Below are 21,762 nucleotides of genomic sequence, written 5' to 3' on the forward strand. Positions count from 1 at the left end.
GCGGCGCCTGCGCACTGGGAGGAAAGTGGGCTCGTGCTCCACTCGCGCGCTAGAGGTCCGTCTCTTCGCGCGCCTAGCTCGCTTGGTTTCTGAGCCGCGCCATGGAGGAGGCTGAGACGGACGCCACGGGGAACCCTCGCGCCTCCGAGGCTGAGTTAGACTCAGCCATGCCACCTCCGCCTCCCATCTCTCCGCCCGCCCTCACCCCGGCGCCCGCGGCCGGTGAGGAGGGCCCGGCGTTTCTGCCGGAGGCGGGCGCTCCGGGCTGCTCCCGATCTCGGCCCCCGGAGTTGGAGCCCGAGCGCAGTCTGGGTCGCTTGAGAGGCCGCTTCGAGGACTACGACGAGGAGTTGGAAGAGGATGAGGAGATGGAGGAGGAAGAGGAGGAGGAGGAAGAGATGAGCCACTTCTCGCTGCGCCTGGAGACCGGGCGGCCGGACTCCGAGGACGAGGAAGAGGTACCGATGACCCTGCCCGACCTGGCAGCTCCTCGGCGGCCTCTGGGACCCAGCGGGGCGCAGACCTGCGGTTGCCGTTGTCGCTGGAGCTCGCTGCACTTGTGTAGACCTCCATCCCCGCCCACCCAGGCGTGGCCTCTCCGGCTTGGTTTATTTTGTGAAGTCCCTGCAGAGCACTTAGGGTACTCTGGGTCCCGCCTCTTCATCCTATAAAGAAAGTCGCTGCGTGACGTGGAGGGGGTTGGACGGCTGAGGCTACTCGTGAACCGATCCCACCCCTCCGCCCCCGAGGCTGCAAGTCAGACGGGGACGTATTCGTTTTCTGCAGGGCATTGAGAGGGTGATCAGTCCTTCAGTAATAACGGAGAGGGCTTGGTTTTCTGTTTTTTCTTTTTCGAGAAGAACCAAACACAGGGTCTTTCTGTGTAGCCTTGGCTGTCCTGGACTCACTTTGTAGACCAGGTTGACCTCAAACTCAGCACTCCGCCTGCCTCTGCCTCCCAAATGCTGGGATTAAAGGCGGGCGCCGCCGCCACCACCACCGGGCGGGTTTTGTTTTCTTGTAACAAGGTAGTGCAGTTTATCCATTTTTGTAACTAATTTGTAAAGGAAGGCATCCGGGAGGTGGAGTGTGTAGACCTGTTGGTAAAGTGTTTCCTTCTCCTTCAAGAGGCTTGAGTTCGATTCTTACTCAGTACTGTTTACCCTGCGTGTGGTAGTAGACGCTTGTAGTGCCGTTACTACCAACATTCGTGAGGTGGAGGCTGCAAGTTCAGGGTCATCATTGGTAATATTGGGAGTCCAGGCTGGTCGGGGTGGGGTGGGGTTGTAAAACAAAGTGTCTGTCAGAGAATGAAATCTTGAGATTTTTGGCTTAAATTGTTTTGAAATGAGGGCTCCCAGTCTTGCTTTGGCCTGGATTTAAACTCCTGGCTTCAAATGTTCTTTCTGTCCTAGCTAATGTGAGTAAGCGGGAATATAGACTCCCCAGGCTTGGATTCTAAACTGTGACCGTTGCACTTACAGCGCCTGGTTAACCTTGCTGAACTGACCCCATACATCTTGTGTTCCATTTGCAAAGGTTACTTAATAGATGCAACGACCATCACAGAATGTCTTCATACCTGTAAGCATATAGTTCACATGTTTCTGAATAATATTTTTAAAATTTGGAATGTCTTTAAAGCATCCTAAATTAAACATTTTCTCTTCCAATAGTTTGTAAAAGCTGCATTGTAAGACACTTTTACTATAGCAACAGATGCCCAAAATGCAACATAGTTGTCCACCAGACACAGCCTCTTTATAATATAAGGTAAGAATCTATGCATTTAAAATGTACTCACATATACAATGATTATCTTAAGTATTTTTTTTCCCCTGAAATCTGGACATTGTGCAGTTGGGAGTAAATTCTCTGAATGCTATCAAAATTAGAAGAAAGGGAACTACTTAAATGTGTGCAGGGGGCTGGAGAGATGGCTCAGAGGTTAGGAGCACTGACTGCTCTTGCAAAGGTCATGAGTTCAATTCCCAGCAACCACATGGTGGCTCACAACAATCTATAATGTGATCTGATGCCCTCTTCTGGCCTACAGGTGTACATGCAGGCAGAGCACTGTATACATAATAAACAAATAAATAAATCTTAAAAAAAAAAAAAAGAAAGAAACGTGTGCAAAGCACAGTGTACCTCTGATATCTGCTGGAGATTTTAAGGGCAAAGGTGGTGGAAGGAAAGGAAAAGAAAAGGAACCAAACACCGGGTGATGGGGGTGTTTTAACCCAATCATCCAAGTTCAGGTGGGAATACTGTAACCTGCGTTTCCACTCTGCAGCATGTAGGTCACTCTTCTAGAACCCCTAAGACAATGGCCGTCCTAGTGAGCCCATCCACTGTAGACCACTCCAACAGATTAACTGAGTCTTCCTCCCTCCTGCTTCCTTAGAGAGGAAGAAGGGAGAACTGGCTTCAAACTCAGCTCCACCTGCCTCTGCCTCCTGAGTGCTGGGATTACAGGACTAAAGGGCTGGAGAAAACAGCTCAGTGGTTAAGATCATTGGCTGCTCTTCCAGAGGATGCAGGTTCGATTCTCAGCACCCACATGGCAGCTCACAAGTATAACTCCTGTTCCAGGGGATCTGACTCCCTCACACAGGCAACACACACACACACACACACACGCACACACACACACGTTTTTAAAAAAGGAGTGTAGTGCTGAACCTGTTTTCATTATATATATATGTATGTATATATATATATATATACATGTGTGTGTGTGTGTATATATATATATGTATATGTAGGTATGTATATATATTTAATTTTATGTGTGCCTGTGCACCACGTATGTACTTCGGGTTTCTGGAGGTCAGAAGAGGGCACTGGATCCCCTGGAACTGGAGTTACAGGTGGCTGTAGGCTGCTATATTGGTGCTGGGAATAGAATCTAGGTCCTCTGAAAGAGCAGCCAGTGCTTCCCCCCCACCCTCCTCCCGAGACAGGGTCTCTCTGTGTAGCCTTGGCTGTCCTAGACTCACTCTGTAGACCAGGCTGGCCTCCAACTCACAGCGATCCACCTGCCTCTGCCTCCCGAGTGCTGGGATTACAGGCGTGCGCCACCACCCTCAGTTTGCAGCCATTGTTCTAAACCATCTCTTCAGATGAGATGGAACACAAGAATTAAAATGTTCCTGTCCCCAAACTCACATTCTTCCCCTCTCCCCCCAAGGTTTCTCTGTGTAGCCCTTGCTGTCCTGGAACTGTCTTTGTAGACCAGGCTGGCCTCGAACTCACAGCAATCCGCCTGCCTCTGCCTCCCGAGTGCTGGGATTAAAGGTGTGTGCCACCACGCCTGGCTTAAACCATCTCTTCAGATGAGATGGAACACAAGAATTAAAATGTTCCTGTCCTCAAACTCACATTCTTCCCCTCTTCCCCCAAGGTTTCTTTGTGTAGTTCTTGCTGTCCTGGAACTCTCTTTGTAGACCACGCTGGCCTTGAACTCACAGAGATCCATCTGCCTCTGCCTCCTGAGTGCTGGGACTAAAGGTGTGAGCTACCATGCCCAATAAGTTCTCATTCTTACTGAGTGTACAAGATCAAGGAACAATTAGTGAACTATTCAAGAATTTATTAAGCTGTGCGTTGCACACTTTTAATTCCAGCACTGGGAGGCAGAGGCAGACGGATCTCTATGAGTGTGAGGCCAGCCTGGTCTACAGAGTGAGTCTAGGATAGCCAAGGCTACACAGAGGAACCCTTTCTCGAAAAATAACAACAGCAAAAATCTATGAAATGCTTTTGTTTGTTTGGGTTTTGTTATTGAGACATGGTTTCCCAGTGTAGTCCAGCTGTCTTAGAACTCCTTTGTAGACCAGGCGAGCCTCAGACTCACAGAGATCTACCTGCCGCCCGCTGCTGGGATTAAAGGTGTGTGCCACTACTACCCAGTGAATGCTTATAATTACATATAATTCCTTGATTTTTCTGAGATGATGTATATTTTAGTCACTGTGAGTACTGCCTCACTCTGATGAATCAAGATGTCTGACTCCTGACCTGTCATAGTGACATATATACCTTTCTTCCCAGCACTTGGGAGGCGGAGGCAGGTGGATCTCAGGGAATTCGAGGCTGGCTTAACCTATAGAGTGAGTTCTAAGACAGCCAGGGCTACACAGAACAACCCTGTTTTGAAAAACAAAACAAAATAAATAAAACATTTAAAAATTTAATTACAATTAAAAAAAAAAAAAGATGTCTGCTCCTGAAGGAAAATAGCGGATTTACTTTGTACAAAATTCACTTTTCTGGATTCTCCATACTTTTTTTATTAGGTTGGACCGACAATTACAAGACATAGTATACAAATTAGTCGTCAATCTAGAGGAAAGTAAGTTTCTTTTATTTCATAGTTGTGATTCCCAAAGTCTTTGACTCTTAGTTACATCTTAAATGTAATTTAGTCTGTGTTTTATCATTTTTTTAGGAGAAAAAAAGCAGATGCATGACTTCTATAAGGAAAGAGGTCTAGAAGTACCTAAACCTGGTAAGTTTGGATGTGTACTGTCACGTATTCATAGATTAAAGAAAAAACTGTCCTTGGGACACAGTCCTCATTCCCGGTCTGTGACATAATAAAACAGGCCTGGGAGGGGCAGCTCAGGGAAGAAGAGGTTTCGCTCACAGCTCAGGCTGCGTCACATTGTGGGGCCGCCAGGGCAGGGAGACCGGGAGCAGCACAGTCAGGAGCAGAAGGAAGTGAATGACTGCGCATTCCTGCTGTTGCGCTCACTTCGCCTTTCAGACAGTCTAAGACTCAAACCCAGGGAAGGGCGCTGCACACTTAGGCTGTGTCAGATTGGTTGAGACTCACCAGTGCTTTTTGGGACCAGCTGGTTATAGTATCAAAGAGAACTATTTTGCAGGTAATGCTGCAGTATAACCTAACAGTTTGTAAGAATTAAGAGGATTGGCTGTAGTAGGGCAAGCCTGTAATCTCAGCTCTCAGAAGACCGAGCCTGGAGGATTACTGTGAGTTCAAGGCCAGATTGGGCAACATAATGAGACATAATATGTGTGTAGCACACACTCAGGAGCTAGATTTTGTGAGTTTGTTCTTAGTACTGCCACTTTATTAGGGTTGGTGACTTTAGGAAATAATACCAATAATGGACACCTATAAAATAAAGATGAATACACATTTCAATAAACACATTAATACCAGTATTTTCTTTTTCTCCTCCTCTCCCACCTCCCATCTCCCTAGTTTTCTGTGTACCCTTGGCTGTCCTGGAACACTTTCTATAGGGCAGGCTAGCCTTAAACTCACTGAGATCTACCTGCCTCTGCCTCCCACGTGCTGGGATTAAAGGCAAGTGCCATCACTGCCCAATCAATAGGAGTGCTTTAATAATGCTGGGCATGTGGGAATTTAATTTTATGATGTTAGTAATAATGTGGAAGTCAGGTAGATTTGGGTTTAAATCTTGGTTCTTCTGTTACTTGGTGACCTTAGGCAAATTGTTTAACCGACTAAGGCTGAGTTTATCAGTTTTTTAAAAAGTGTAGATATAGCACATTTGTAAGGATTAAATGAAAGTACATATCATATGCTAAGCATGAGTATTGTGCATGGTATTTGTAAAGTGTTATCCATAAGTGCTATTACTGTTTTTTTGTTTTGTTTTTTTAATTTTTTTAAAGATTTATTTATTCACTATTTATACAGTATTCTCCCTGCATGTGAGCCATCAGAACAGAAGAAACTACCAGATCTCATTGTAGACGGTTGTGAGCCACCATGTGGTTGTTGGGAATTGAACTCAGGACCTTCGGAAGAACAGCCAGTGTTCTTAACCTCTGAGCCATCTCTCCAGCCCAATGCTATTACTGTTTTAGTGGACTCTGTGGCTCTGATAAATCAGTCACATGTCTGCTTTCCACTGTGGAGTGGTCCCCCAGCTTTCTGCTAATTTTATTGTTTTCTTTTTTCTTTTTACATTTATGTTTATTTAGAGAGAGAATGTGCATGTATATGTATGCACATGTGTTTGTGCTTTCTTGCACAGATATCCTCAGGAGACATGAATACTCCTTACCTCACCACTTGTGTCCTAGGGGAGAGATTCAGGCTTGGCAGCAAGCATCTTTAATCAGCGAGCCATTTTTCCCACCTTAAAAACATTGGGTTTTTTTTGTTTTTTGTTTTTTGTTGTTTTTTTTTTTAAAGCATAGTGGCACACACCTTTAATCCCAGGCAGGTGGATTGCTGTGATTTTGAGGCCAGCCTGATTGTCTACAAAGAGAGTCCAGGACAGCCAGGGTTACACCGAGAAATGTTTTCTCAAAACAAACAAACAAACAAACAAACAAACAAAAAACCAAACCAAACAAACAAAAAACAGAACAAAACAAAACATCATTGATTTTTGGCAGATTAACTGGTGTTATTATGGAGAAGATCTGGTTAGGGCTTTATAATAATTTAGTCAACATAGTTGTAATACTTGTGTGATTCAGTCTTTAAAGATCTCGATTTGTGAACATTCTAATCCTACATTAGCTTCTTTGTTTCTTTCTCAATAGCTGCTCCACAGCCAGTCCCTTCCAGCAGAGGAAGAACTAAAAAAGTCCTGGAGTCGGTCTTTCGCATCCCGCCTGAACTTGATATGTCGTTATTACTCGAGTTCATTGGGTGAGCGACCTAAAAATCTATCATTTGCTTCTTCCTTTTCCTTCTCTCTCTTCTCTCTCTCTCTCCCCATCTCTGCCCCCCCATCCCTCTCCCTGCCCCAACAAGACTGAGACCTGAAGTCCTACCTACTGACTCTGTCCAGTCACAGGCTCTTCAGCCTCTTTTATTAATCAGAGATCATTGGGGAGTAACTTTATACAACATTGAGACAGGAGATTCCTCAGTAGTCATGGCAGCACCAGACTCTGTTAGCATTTAGCTCACTGCTGGTTCAGCAGTTAACAATTGAATATACAGAGACACACCATAGTACAATGTGAATGAAGGTCACCTCTGCATATGAATGTTTTGCTACATGTATGTTATATTTGTGTACCATGTACATGCCTGCTTCCCAGGGAGATCGGAGAAAGGTGTTGAATCCCCTGCACCTGGAGTTACAGAAAGTTGTGAGCTGCTGTGTGGGTGCTGGGAACCTGGGTCTTCTGCGAGATCAACAAGTACTTTAGCTGCCGAATCATTTCCATTTCTTCTTAAAGGAAGAAAGCTGTGACGGGTGTGGTGGTGCACACCTTTAATCCCTCTGGGAGGCAGACAGCCTTATTGTTGTGAGTTCAAGGCCAGCCTGGTCTACAAAGCCAGTCCAAGAAAGCCAAGGCTACAGAGATAGACCTTGTCTCCCCCCCCCCAAAAAAAAGTAAAGAAAGAAAGAAAAGGCCCCGCAATCCATTATAAGCTAAATAAGAAAACTACTCAAAGGTGTGCACCACCGCTGCCTGGCTTTGCCTGGTTTGTTTGTTTGTTTGTTTTTTGGGTTTTTCAAAGCAGGGTGTGGGTAGTGTGTGTGTGTGTGTGTGTGTCTGTGTCTTGAGTAGCCCCTGGCTGTCCTGTTTCAAAGCTTGTTAAGAGACTAGTTCTAAGCAGGGTGTGGTGGCACTTTAATCCCAGCACTCAGGAGGCAGAGGCAAGGGGATCGCTGTGAGTTCCAGGCCAGACTGGTCTACAAAGTGTGTCTAGGACAGCCAGGGCTACACAGAGAAACCCTGTCTCGGAAAAAACAAAACAAAACAAAAAAAAATTCTAAATCCTCGATGGAGAGATAACTCAGAGGTTAAGAGCACGGTCTGTCTGTTCTTCCAAAGGTCCTGAGTTCAATTCCCAGCAATCACCACCACAACCAACTGTCATGAGATCTGGTGCCCTCTTCTGGCATATAGGCACACATGTGGGCAGAATACTGTACAAATAATAAATAAATCTTTAAAAAATTTTTTTTCTAGATCGTCATGCCTGAGGAATTCCCAAATATTGGGACCACAAGCTTGTGCCACCAGGCCTCGATAAACAAATTAAACCCAACAATTATGAAATATTAAGCTATGGAATATTTAAGATTCAGAAAAAATTTTTTTAATTAACTGGTTTCCTTATCTCACAGTAGCACACATGATCCCAACATGAAGGAGGATCGTTTCATTCAGGGTACCCTGAGCTGTATAGCATGACCATGTCTCTTTTTGCCCCATCTCCCTAAAGGAAAACCTGACCAAAACCATTGCTAATAGAACAAACACAACCAAGAAACAAAACCATTATTAGTGTAACAGAGCCTTGACTACGTGACAGCCTGTTCCCTTCCCTCGGGTTTAATAACCTGAAGGGTCAATTGCAAGGCAGGTCTTTTTCGTTTGTTTTGTTTTGTTTTGTTTTTTAATTTAAAATTAGACTGGGCAGGGTAGTACTTGCCTTTAGTTTCCAACCATATAGGGCTACATACCCTGTCTCATAAAGTAACTAATCACCCCTTAGGAAATGAAGTGTGGAAAGTTTAAAATACTTTATTAAACTGCCTTTGTTCACCACTAGGTGGCAGAAGTGACAGTTACATTTCTTCTCAAAGATTTAGGTAACCATGTTTAAAAAAAAAAAAGGTCAGATGCAGTAGTGCATGCCTTTGATCCCAGCTCTTGGGAGACAAAGAATGGCAGATCTCTGTGAGTTTGAGGTTAGCCTGGTCTACATCTCAAGTTCCAGGGCAGCCAGACTACTCAGGGACTCAGTCTCAACCCTCCCTCCTGCCTCGGTGTGCTAAAACCCCAGCATTCAGGAGGTGGAGGCAAGGGAGACAGGAATTCAAAGTCAGCCTGAGATACATGAGCTCCTGTCTCAGACATAATTATAAAAATGAGGCTAATGAGACAGCTCAGCAGGGAGAGGTACTTGCTTCCCAGTTTCTGTACCTGTGTTAGACCCCAGGAACTCATATACTGGAAGGAGAGACCTGATTGCTGCACGCTTGTCTTCAGATCTCCACCTCCACATGAGCAGCAGCACGAGATCACTGTAAATAGATACATGTGAAAAGCATGCCCTTAATCCTGGCACTTGGGAGGCAGAGGCAAACTATCTTTGAGTTCGAGGTCGGTCTGATCTACAGCCAGGGCTACACAGAGAAACCCTGTCTCAAAAAAACAAAAACAAAAAATCCTTTTCAAGTTAAATGAATCGTTGCTTCTGAAATGTTTATATTGTTTTTGTTTTATGATTAAGCATGTAATTTAAAATACTAAGTTTGATTAACTTTTTTTTCAGTGCTAATGAAGACACAGGACACTTTAAGGTATTTCCTTTTTGTTTACTTTATAAAAAAAATGCTGTAGATATAAATTCTGAATCAGATTAGTAACCAAGTAGAGATTATCTTCAATTAAAATATAAATCTTTGACAAGTAAGTTATGAAATACAGCAGTAATACTATATTAGTTTTCAAGGTAAGAGACACTAAGTAGGGATTATTACTGATTCATACCACTGTAGTAAGGAAAATAAATAACTCACAAAACCAAATGCCATGTTGATTGGTAATTTATTATTTTATGTTTATTTTTTGAAGACAGGTCTTAGGTAGCCCGTGCTGGCCTTGAACTTGTTATGCAGCCAAGGATGACTTTTGAACTCCTGAGCCTCCTGCCTCTATCTTTCAAGTGCTATGACTATAAGCATGTACCACTAAGCCTGACTTTAATGTGGTAACTTAAAAAAATTCTAAGAGCCAAGTGTGGTGTAAGCTTGTGTCCCTACCACTCTGGAGGCTGCACCAAGAGGATCAAAAATTAGAGGCCAGCCTGAGCTATTTAATAAGGCCATCTCAAAAAAGTAAATAAAATTCCAAAGTGTCTTTTTGTAGTTGGTGCTTAGAGTTTAATGTGAATTTAAACTTTTGTATTTAACATTTTTGGCTGAAGTTAACCTGCCTTAACTTGTCACTTCAAGCACTCACTGAGATTTGAGGTAAGAATACGCTACTTTGTATCGTGCTTTGTCACTTGTTGAAAATATCTAGCAAGCTAGTGACAGCTATGGAAGTAAGATCCCTGTGACACAGACTGTTAGTTCTACTAAGGAAGAGTCAGGGTTGTTTTGCTTGTTTGTGGTACCTGTCTCTAGTGTTTGAAGGGAAGAGCCATGAACCCACAACACAAGGCTCAGCCACAAATCCCACTGTGACACAGGGAGTTTGCGCTAGGGGTGTAGTTGCAGTTGATACAGTACGTACTTGCCTAGCATGCACGAAGCCCTGAGTTCATAATGGAAATGTGGTATATATACCTGTCCTGGACATATCAAGTTCAAGTTCAAGGCAACCCTGGATTACATGAGACCCTGTCTGGAAAAAAATATATATTGATGAGAAGCATTAAAAGGAGGTTTAATCAATATTGCCAAATTAGGACGAGGAACAGATGAAGAGGTTCCGAGACTCAAGTCTGTCCTCGGGTCACTGGAATAGCCTTTTGTGGTTGTTGTTTTGTGTTTTTGAGACAGGTTCTCATTCTGTAGCCCAAACTAACCTGGGACTCCTGTGTCCCTGTGTGGCCTTGAATCCCTGGCAGGCTGCTTGCTTCAGTCTGAGTGCCCGGATTGTATGTGAGTCACCCTGCCTGGTAACTTTAGGCTCAAACAGAAGAATTGGGGCAGGAGGCAACATGTGTATACAGTTCAGTTTTGGTCAGATTGTGCTCTGGTGGATCTTAGTCTTGCCTCTTCCAGGTGGTTCAGAGAAATTCTTATTGTTTGTTCAGTTCTCTTGAGGTGATTGTTTCTGCCTGAAGATGTTCTCACAATGGGGTGATCTGTCTGAGGTGATTCTAGTACCTAGAGTCTAAGGAGACCTTCAGATACCTTTGGGGGATCTGGAACAGGGAATTGTAAAAGATGGCAGCAAGGGGCAGAGGAGATGGCTCAGCAAGGAAGAGTCCATACTGCTCTTGCAGAGGAGCTACGGTTGGTACCTAGCACCACGTCAAGAGGCTCACAGCTGCCTGTAACTCAAGCCACTTGTACCTAGATTTCTTCTCATTTTAAATTTTAGAAAGAAAAAATTTCCCTTTTCTCTTTCTTTTTCCTTTTCTCTTCTTTTTTTTTTTTCCTTTGTTAAAGATAGGCCTGTAGCTTAGGCTGTCCTTAGCTGCAGTTTCTCTGCCTTAGCCCCTAGAGCACTGGGATTACAGGTGTGAGCTACCATGGCTTGTCTTTCTTTTTTGTTGTTTTTGTTTTTTTTAAGTGTTTTCTCACTGTGTTGTCTAGGCTGTCTCAGCCTGTCAAGTAGTTGGAACTCCAGGCATTTACCACCTTGCTGTGAAGTTAACACGAGATTCTTTTGTGTCACCTTCTCCCAAGTAGTTGGAACTTTGACAAGCAGGCACTCAATGCCTGGACTTTCTGTATATGTATATATGTGTGTGTGTGTGTGTGTGTGTGTGTGTGTGTGTGTGTGTGTGTGTGTATTTTAATATTATATATTTGCAACAGGATGCCAACTGTATACTTCAGGCTGATTCTGAACTTACAATTCTTCTGCCTCTACTTCTCAAGTGTTAGTATTTCAGGCATGTACCATTCTACCAGACTTTTTGCTTTACATGAGCTTTTAAAGTAAACTAACAAGCCTTTCCATTAAAAATTTTGTTGTCATATATTTAAAAGATTTGAAAATTTCTATTTTTTTCTTCAGACTACAAATTGATTAAAATTCACAGCAGTTTCCCTTTTAAGAGCCCACTGAAACACCATTGCTCTAAAATTTTCTTCAAAGTTTGTACATTTTATGTAGGTATACATTTACATAATCTGAAAGGTCTTCTCTGTTTTTGTAGCCATTGGAAAAGAAGTTTGTACGTGTTTCAGGAGAAGCAACTATTGGGCACGTAGAAAAATTTCTTAGAAGAAAAATGGGTCTTGATCCAGCTTGTCAGGTACAGTACATGTATGTGAAAGGAAAGGTCGGGTTGTAAGACTACCTTTGACGCACTAAGAGTCTAGAATCATGTAGTGGCTGTTTTATGGTGTTGTAAATACTGTGACTTTTTAAAAATTTTTATTTTTTTATTATGTATACAGTGTTCTACCTACATGTAACTCCTGCAGGCCAGAAGAGTGTACCAGATCTCATTATGGATGGTTGTGAGCCACCATGTGGTTGCTGGGAGTTGAACTCAGGACCTTTGGAAGAGCAGCCAGTGCTCTTAACCTCTGAACCATCTCTCCAGCCCCTATACTGTGACTGTTAATGGAATGTTGATGTATTGTGGTTCCTAGACAGTCACATCTCCTTTACCCTCAGTTTTAGTCATGGTTCTTCCCGAGGAACAAAACTGATACTGTGTGTGTGTGTGTATTAAATTATATATGCATAATACAATGTGTATATACATATATAATTTAGTACATATGAGATTTATTAGAGTGTTTTATAGGCTGTGGTCCAACTAGACCAACAATGGTTGTCTCTTAATGTCTCACTTTGTAGACCAGGCTGTCCTCGAACTCACAGCGTTCCACCTGCCTCTGCCTCCCGAGTGCTGGAATTAAAGGTGTGTGCCACCATACCCAGCCCCACTGAGACATTTTTTAACATAACAAAATCAATTTAGAAGAGAGAACCACTATACAACATGGTGGCTTAATTATGTGTTGAGCTAGGAAGTGATATCCAGGTGGGCCAGTTCTAGGATATCTGCTGCTCCTGTGACTAGATTTTGCTCAGAGTATGATTCTTATGTATTTATTTAATTTTTATTGTTTTGGGGCAAGATTTCATATAGCTCAAGCTGCTTATAAGTTCCCTATGGAGCCAAGGCTAGCCTTGAGTTCCAGATCCCCCTGCCTCTACCTTCCAAGTGCTAGAGTTATGGGCATGCACTTATGCCGGTGTGCAGACCTTTCCAAACTCAAGGTTGACTTTAAAGGTTTCCTCTTTACTCAGGAGCCAGAAGCAGGTGGATCCCTGTGAGTTCAAGGCCAGCCTGGTCTACAAAGTGAGTCCAGGACAGCCAGGGCAACACGGAGAAACCCTGTCTTAGAAGAAAACAAACAAGCAAAAAAAATAAATAAATAAAAGTTTTCCCTCTCTATATTTATATGTTACTGTTTTGCTGTGTGTGTACATGCACACATGCCACAGCATGTATGTGGAGGTCAGAGGGAAATCTTTAGGAACCGGTTCTCTACCTCCACTGTGGGTTCTGGACATCACACTTAGGTTGTCAGGCTAGCCTGGCAAAACACTTTTATCTGTTGAGCCATTTTATTTATTTGTTTGTTTGTTTATGGGTTTTAGAGACAGTTTCTCTGTAGCCCTGGATGTCCTTAAGAGTATTTTGCTTGTATGTAAGTGTGTGTACTGTGTGTGTGCTTGGTGCCCCCAGAGCCCAAAAGAGGGTATTGGATCCCTGGGAAATGGAGTTAGATACAGTCGTGAGCTTCTTTGTGGCTGCTGGCAATTGAACCCCAGTTTTCTATAACAGCAGCAAGTGCTCTGAACCATTGAACCTTCTCTCTAGACACCCAATTTGTTATTATTGTTGTTGTTACTGTTTTTATTTTGTTTGTTTGAGACAGGGTTTCTCTGTGTAGCCTTGGCTGACCTGGAACTTTCTCTGTAGACCAAGCTGGCCTCGAACTCACAGAGATCCACCTGCCTCTGCCTCCCTAGTGCTGGGATTAAAGGCGTGTGCCACCACACCTGGCTTGTTTTGTTTTGAGACAGGATTTCTCATGACTAGCTTGGCCTATGACTCAGGGAGATTCACCTGCCCCCTTCCTCCTTAACCAGGTGCTGGGATTAAATGCGTGCACCAATACCCTGGCTTGTTTTTTGTTTGTTAGTTTAAAGGTCTCAATATGTAGCTTGGGCTGGCCTTGGGTTGAGGCAGTATGTCCTTGATTTCTTGTGTGCTGGGTTTATAGGTGTGTGCCATAATGTCTGTCTCCCAGGCTTTTTCAAAGTTTTAATTTTCATTTATTTAAAAATTTAGATATTTAGGGGGCTGAAGAGATGGCTCAGAGGTTAAGAGCACTGCCTGTTCTTCCAAAGGTGCTGAGTTCAATTCCCAGCAACCACGTGATGGCTCACAACCCTCTACAATGAAATCTGGTGCCCTCTTCTGGCCTGAAGGTGTTATATGCAGACAGAACACTGGATACTAAATAAATCTTTTTTTTAAAAATTTAGATATTTAAATTTTTCCTGTGTATGAATGTTTTGCCCATATGTATGTGTGTGTACCATGTGTATGCATATTGCCTGTATTGTCTGTGGAGGTCAGTAGAGGGCATTAGCTTCTTTGAAACTAGAGTTAGGGATGGCTGTAAGCAGCTGTGTGGATTAAACCCAGGTACTTTGCCCAGGCAGTGGTGGCACACGTTCTTAATCCCAGCACTTGGGAGGCAAAGACAGGCAGATGTCTGAGTTTCAGGACAGCCTGGTCTACACAGAGAAACCTTGTCTCGAAAAACCAAAACCAAACAAAAACTAAAGTACGCTGTAAGAGCAGCAAGTGCTCTTAACTACCAAGTCATCTCTGTTGGCTCTGTTTCTTAACAATTAAACTTTATTATACAACCCAACTAGCTTACACAAGAAGGAAAAAAGGTTAAAGGGACAAAAGAGTGAGCCTTCGGTATCCATTCCACGGGACGGGTCCTTAGGTGTCTCTCTGGCCCAGGTGCTGGTCCGGCCTGTTCGCTGCTCCACATGTGCCTGAGTCACGGGAAGGGCGGTCTCCTTCTCCCATTGAGGGTCAATTAGAAAAACAATAGCCCAGGTGGGGTTCCCAGGTCTGCTTCCTGAATTCCAGGCCCAGGATGGCTCCACTCAGTCTGTCATAAGGTATTCATGGGGTGCCCCAAGGGTAAAGCCCAGCCGAGACTGCTTCCACCTGTGACAAAGCTTAATCTTTCCCACACATCTCTCTAGCCCTCCAAATTTTTATTTCAAGACAGGATCTTGCACAATTGCCCAAGCTAGCTTCCATCTCTTGTTTATGCCCTCGGATTGAGGATGCTGTCATATGTTACCATGCCCACTTCAAAAACTTCCCGAGAATCTTTTATCAGGAGAGTTTGACAAACAGACATATGGACCTGGATTCAGAGCCTCAGGAAAAGCCAGGCCAGGTGGCACCGAGCTTACTGGCCATCAAGCCTAATCAATTAGTGAGCTCCCGGTCCAGTGAAAATGAGTTAGAAAGTGATTGAGGACACCTGCCAACAGCTTTCTGGGCTCTGCACAAGTGTGCACACAGAAATCACTCTAATTTTTAAGAAGCCTACTATAAAATAGAATCTTGAAGTACTCATGCTGACCTCCCTTCACTTGTGTTGAAGCAGGAGAGTGATGCCCATTGCTTTCCGTAGGTAGATATCATCTGTGGCGATCACTTACTGGAACGGTACCAAACTCTGCGGGAAATCCGACGTGCAATAGGTGATGCCGCAATGCAGGTAGGTCTCGGACTTCTATCAGGACCATGCTGAACAGATAGAGTATTTAATGAATTATAAAAGTTCAGCCAGGTGTGGTGGTGCAGCACTCAGGAAGGCAGAGGCAGCAGATAGATAGCTGTTGAGTTTGAGGTCAGCCTGGTCTACAAAGCTACAAATGCTATGTAGCCAAGGCTATACAGAGAAACCCTGTCTCAAAAAGCCAAAAAATAAAAAATAAAAATAAAAGTTCCCTGTTCGTAGGGCTGAAGAACCGGCTCCGGGATTAAGAGCGCTGCGTGCTCTTGCAGTGGACCCACACTTGCTCTTGAGTTTGAGGACCTTGGGCTACATATTAAGACTGTGTCAAACAAAACCAAAGATTCATAAACGAGTGCTGGTGGAAGCAGCTGCACTTGGTTTATAACAGCCTTGTATGCTGGCTGTGGTGGCGCACACAGACCATCACTTGGTTTATAACAGCCTTGTGTGCTGGCTGTGGTGGCGCACACAGACCATCACTTGGTTTATAACAGCCTTGTGTGGTGGCGCACACAGACCATCACTTGGTTTATAACAGCCTTGTGTGGTGGCGCACACACCATCACTTGGTTTATAACAGCCTTGTGTGGTGGCTGTGGTGGCGCACACAGACCATCACTTGGTTTATAACAGCCTTGTGTGGTGGCGCACACAGACCATCACTTGGGAGGTGGAAGCCGGAGGCTAAGGCCATCCTTGGCGACACAGCTAGGGTGAGGCTTGCTGTGCTACTTGAAACACTCTGAAAAAACAAAACAAAAAGCCCAGGTCTTTAATATAGTCTCAAGAGATTTGACCAATTCATTCCCTTGAGATGCTTTAATCCACATGTGGGAGTAGAGACCCTTGATCTAATTCCCTAAGCCTGTGTCTCCAGCACTCCACACTAGGAGTTAAGCTTTCAGCATGAGAACCTGTGAAGGACAAACCATGACTAAACTGGCACACACTTAAAAAAGTTCAGGCTATGACAGAGATATGAGTAGAAAACAAACTGTTTTCTTATACATAAACACAATACACTACATACAGCAAGAAGAACCACAAAACAATCAGGAATTATATAAATGTGACGTTCATAGTGTTTTGGTTATTTGTATTTGGCAACCTTGAAGAAAATATCTTTCCTATCTTGGTGAGTCTAAAATTCTGAATGTAAATCAATATCATATCTCATCTTTGTCTACTTAAAACATCTATCTAGACCTTAAAACATCTTATACCCTAAACAACTAAGAAAACATAAACTTAAGTGATGGATACATATACATACTTATAAAAAATATAGACATCTACATTACACTTAAATCACAAGCATTATTTTATAAAGTACCTTCTTAAATATAAACTGAAGTAATTTTGAGATCTTGAGACAGCTTGTAAGCTACACTTTGAGTTTTGTGTGTGTATTTCAATATATTGTTCTGCATTTCATTTCTAAACTATGACAGTGAAATGCAAAAGTGTGATTTGTATGCATATACATCTGGTAATGGAATCTTTATGTTACATGGACATTCACTTTGATCATGCTAATTACTTTAGAGCAGGTGTGATAAGAGTTCATAGACCAAACATGGTATGGCATGTTTTATTTGACCTTCTATATTTTAAATGTTTACATTCCTGCAGGTAGGCATCTGCCTTTTGGTTTCCCTTAATCTTTGTCATTCCTGACTATCAGACTTGCCCGATGCCTTCATTTATGTTACTTTCCTGGTCTTTGTGAGCATTTGAGTTTGTAAATCCTTTTGTAGGATCCTGTTGTCTTTACTTGAATTGGCAGGAACAGGAGCTAGATTGCAGTGGGTTGAGCAGTGGGTGAGAAATGAAGAAATAAAGCTGTGGTTACTATCTTGCTGTTTTTGAGATGGGTTCTCTATGTAGTCTTGACTCTCCTGGAACTCACTATGTAGACCAGGTTGGCCTCAGACTCACAGAGATTCACCTTTCCCTGCCTCCAGAATGCTGGCATTAAAGGTGTGTGCCACCATGCGGGGCTGGCATGAGTCTTTTGAAACCTCAAAGCCCTCCCCGAGTGACACGCCTCCTCCAACAAGGTCACATCTCCTAATCCTTCCCAGCTCCACCAAATGGGACCAAATATTCAAACATGAGTCTTGGGGCTGTTCCCATTCAAACCACCATGTATGGAATCTTAGCAAAGAAGGAAAACGCGAGAGCATGATTGGACTGTGATGCTTATGTGCCTGTTATCTTTTCTGTGTTACTACAGTGAGTCCTTGGCACAGTTTCTGTGAGTTCTTTCTAGCTAGTTTTGTAGTAATTAGAAAGTAGTGTAATGCCTTCTGAGGACAGCTTACTTCGTGAGAGCACAACAGTAGGACCTGACACCAAGATGGCTCACACCTGAAACTCTAGCTCTTGGAAAGGTGGATCAATATCTCATTTCAAGCTACTGCTGGCTACATAGTCAGACCCTTAAACCTACCCAGCACTCAGAAGGCAGGAGCAGGAAGTCTTGTTCCAGGTCAGCCAGGGCGACTAGACTAGATGTGGTATTAACATGCCTACAGGAGGTAGACAGGAAGGTAGAAAGTTCCAGGCCAGCCTAAGCTGACCTTTTAGGTTTGAGGGGTTTGTTTTGTTTTTAATTTGTGTGTATTTGAGAGATAGATTGTGTGTGTGTGTGTGTGTGTGTGTGTGTGTGTGTGTGTGTGTGTGTGTGTGTGTACACATGCATGCTTGTGCAGTGAGAAAGACCATTCCTGCATGTGTTTATGTGTACCTCAAGAGTGGAAGAGACCTCCGGAGGCAGAGGCAGGCATATCAATGTGAGTTCATCATCAGCCTGGTCTACAAAGCAAGTCCAGGACAGCCAAGGATGCACAGAGAAACCTTGTCTCCAAAACAAAAAAGAGTGAAGAGGCAAAAGAGCATCCAATCCCCTGGAGCTGAGTTAGCAGGTGGTTGTGAGCTGCCATGTGGGTACTGGGAGCCCAACCTGGGCCCTCTGCTAGAGCAGTAAACTCTCTTTAATTGCCAAGCCCTGAGAAACCCTTTAAAACAACACCTCACCTTTCAAAAATAAATGAACAGGCAGAAATGTTAAAATAACAGTGAAAAAAAAAAAGACAGAAAACCCATACAAAGACTTGGAAATAGCATCTAAAATATTTAGTGTAAGCTTAGTTGGCTGACAATTGATGACAGTCTGCAAGGAGGAAGCAAAATATATAAAATGTATTTCAGCAAATAGGGTGAGAGATAAAAAGTTTTATTACAGTAGTAAGTTGTATATGTGGAATAAACATTCTCTCCCCACCCCAACCCCACCTCATAGGGTTTTTCTGTAGTTTTGGCCTGTCTGCTTTAGCCAACCTCCCAAGTGCTGGTATCAAAGGCATGCACCACCACTCCCATCCCAACATTTTATTTCTTGAACAGATCTGTTACAATTTATAGAAATTGAGTCTTGTTTTTATTTAGACCCAGTATTCAATCAGTCTGTTAAATGGTCTGTGAGCAAAGTTAGGTCTTTTCTTAGTTGTTTTTGGTCATAAACGCATGCCCCTGGTTAGTTATGATTATATGAGAGTCACAAATTGGCTTCTGAGAGTCATCATATTGACCTGTTTGGGGTAGGTCTGTAGGCGCTTATTTTTTAACTCTTTATTTGGGGTTCCTTAACCCTCTACCTCCTTTCCAACCCCCCAACCCTAGGTAGGAGAGAACGAGTGTTGGAAGGGAAAGGGGGTGGAGGGCTCCTAGCTACTTGCTGCTTCTCAGTCTTGAGGATTTCTAGCAGATGCAGAACAGAAGAACCAGCAGCCTTCGTCCCCCTCCGTCCGTCTCCTCGAAGCCCTCCCCTTCTCTCTCTGCTTTTGCTCTTTGAGTCCTCAGTTGCCAAAGACCATTCCCCTCTCTGAGCCACACAAGACAACTGTCAGCTGTGGATAAACTAAGGCAGTCCCATATCTCACACTTGGGGTTAAAACATATTTATATAACATAATTGCCTTTTTTGGTTTTGTTTTTTCAAGACAGGGTTTCTCTGTGTCGCCCTGACTGTCCTGGACTCACTTTGTAGCCTGGAACGCTGGCCTCTGCCTCTCAGAGTGCTGGGATTACAGCGTGGGCCACCACACCTGGCCATAATTGACTGTTAAGAGGCAGGTAGATCGCTGTGAGTTCGAGGCCAGCCTGGTCTACAAAGCCAGTCTAGGGCAGCCAAGGCTGCATAGAGAAACTCTGCCTTGAAAAACTAAAAAGACTGTAACTTCTACTACGGGGGTCACTTATAGTTGAGCTGCTTAGGAGGCTGGGGCAGAAGAATTGTTTCAGCCCAGAAATTTTTGAGCATGCTGGACAACACAGTGAAGCTCATCTTAAAAAGGGACCAAAAGTCTGGAGAGGTGACTGAACAGTTAGGAGCGTGTAGTGCTCTTGGACAGAGTTGGTTCACACCACCCATGTTAGGCATAATTTCCTGCAGCTCCAGCTCCGGGGTTTGATAACACAGTACCGGCCTGCAGTCTTAACAGTTACAAGGCCAGCCGGAGCCACCTTGCAAAACTTGGTCTCAGAAAAAGAGAAAGAAAGGTGTGTGTATGTTGGGGTGTCGGGCTGAGAAGGGGATGTTGGGGAGGGAAGGGAAACTGAGCTTGGGATAAAATGAAAGAAAGAGATACATTGATAAGGAGGTTTTGGTGATGTCAGTAAATAAGAAATTTATCTTGTACTCCTTTGTATTTCAAGACAGAGTTTCTCTGTGTAGTCTTGTCTGTCCTGGACTCAGGACTCGATTTGTTGACCATGCTGGCCTCGAACTCACAGAGATCCAACTGCCTTTGCCTCCCTGGGTGTTGAGATTACAAGCATGTGCCATCACGATGGCTTTGTACTCTTTTTTAACATTAAAGAATTTCCCATTACTGTTATATTATGAAAAATAAGCCAGTTTTGGTTTGATCATAAATTTTACATGACTAGTTTTCAAAGAACTAAAAATAGTCCCTTCTTCTTTTCAGGATGGTCTACTTGTTCTTCATTATGGTCTTGTGGTTTCTCCTTTGAAAATAACTTGAAGATACAAGGGTATATGAGGAACGAAATAGAGTGAGGAGCTTCTGCAGGTCTGCATTACACCAAAGATTCTCACGAAACATGTAGCCACCACTGCTTTGTGCTGTTCCGAGCTAGCTTCTGTTTCCAGCACCAGAATCCTAGCATTGTGTGTACAACTTGAAACAGTAGAATGTATCTGCCTCACTAGAGACTATGTAGAACAACAAAAACAAAAAAAACCTCAAAACTCAGGGGAAACATCTGAAAACACTGAATTTTAAAATTCCTTGTGATTCCAAATAGAAGGAAGTTGCTGGTTGCTTCCCATCTTTGAGGTAGGAGTCTGTCCTGCAGGCTGCGTGGGCTGCAGGTGTCCTTGCAGAACAGCTTTGCTTGTTAAGCTGCAGGGCACACTCAGCACCAAATCTGCTAGGCACTTACACGTTCCTGTCTGGTCTGAACTTGATCCTACTGAAGCAGTGTTACTCAGCTCTGCTACTGGAGACACTGTCTCCTGTTAGATATGGCTCTTTTTCAATACGAGGTGCTTCTTGTGATGGGTTATTTGCATATATCAGTGCCACTGGGACAGGCGTTACAAAGTACTCTCAGTATGGCTGTTGATAAATGGCACTGCTTCTAACAGTAGCAAAAAAATCCAGGTGAATTACCAGAAGTTTACAGAATCCTTATTGTTTCCTCAGTTTCAGCTTAACTGGTTCTGTGTTTAATGTTTGTTTTCTCTTCACTGGGGTAAAGAATCAGAGTCTTTGAGAACCTTGCTTTCAGGAAGACTTAATTTTAAACATTATTTTGCCTAAGACTAGCATCCTGATGCTTTCTAAAAAATATTTTGTAGACTTATTTCACAGCAAAATCTCCAAATCTGTATAGAAACTTACAAAATTGGACTGACATTGGCAACTGTTTTGTAAAGAATTTGTGAACTGTGCATAAATCTTCTGACATTTAATAAAAATTTATTTTAGCCTATTTTGAAGTGTTAACATTTTTCTTTATTTTATTATTGTGTGTGTACGTGCTATAGGAGGACAGGAGGAGAGCAGGAGACTCACCTCTCTTCCCACCATGTGGGTCCTGGGGTTCAAACTCAGGGAGTCAGGCGTGGTGCCAAGTACCTTTACCCACTGAGCCACGACTGAATTAAAAAAAAAAGTTCAAAAGGCAGGGTGTCTGAATTAAACTGCCATTACTAGGTAGTTAAAGCACCTTTGCACTCACTGATGCTGTGCTGCGCTAAGCTGCT

The 21,762-nt window shown here is 43.4% G+C and overlaps 1 protein-coding gene across 4 annotated transcripts; it reads left to right on the plus strand.

The window, feature by feature from the left end:
- PCGF6 (polycomb group ring finger 6) lies at positions 1–21,488 on the plus strand. 4 transcript variants are annotated; one of them, XM_084763301.1, is made up of 11 exons: positions 1–458; positions 1,485–1,584; positions 1,677–1,773; positions 4,302–4,357; positions 4,454–4,513; positions 6,553–6,661; positions 9,254–9,281; positions 9,936–9,953; positions 11,819–11,917; positions 15,360–15,446; positions 20,459–21,488. In XM_084763301.1, the coding sequence occupies exons 1-11, from the start codon at positions 102–104 to the stop codon at positions 20,513–20,515; spliced, it is 1,068 nt and encodes a 355-aa protein (XP_084619427.1). In that variant the 5' UTR covers positions 1–101; the 3' UTR covers positions 20,516–21,488. The 4 variants fall into 4 exon arrangements, with proteins under 4 accessions (XP_084619427.1, XP_084619429.1, XP_084619428.1 ...); XM_084763303.1 differs by having other exon boundaries at positions 15,364–15,446; XM_084763302.1 differs by lacking the exon at positions 9,936–9,953.
- Positions 21,489–21,762: the final 274 nt, after the last annotated feature.

This window comes from Acomys minous, assembly GCF_964271855.1.
Source record: "Acomys minous genome assembly, chromosome: 2".
Lineage (NCBI taxonomy): Eukaryota > Metazoa > Chordata > Mammalia > Rodentia > Muridae > Acomys > Acomys minous.

Bases quoted from the DNA above. Each gene is read 5' to 3' on its own strand.
- PCGF6 (XM_084763301.1), top strand. From the start codon at position 102: ATGGAGGAGGCTGAGACGGACGCCACGGGGAACCCTCGCGCCTCCGAG. The intron at 4,358-4,453 runs GTAAGTTTCTTT...TCATTTTTTTAG, and splicing joins AGTCGTCAATCTAGAGGAAA to GAGAAAAAAAGCAGATGCAT. The intron at 15,447-20,458 runs GTAGGTCTCGGA...TCTTCTTTTCAG, and splicing joins TAGGTGATGCCGCAATGCAG to GATGGTCTACTTGTTCTTCA.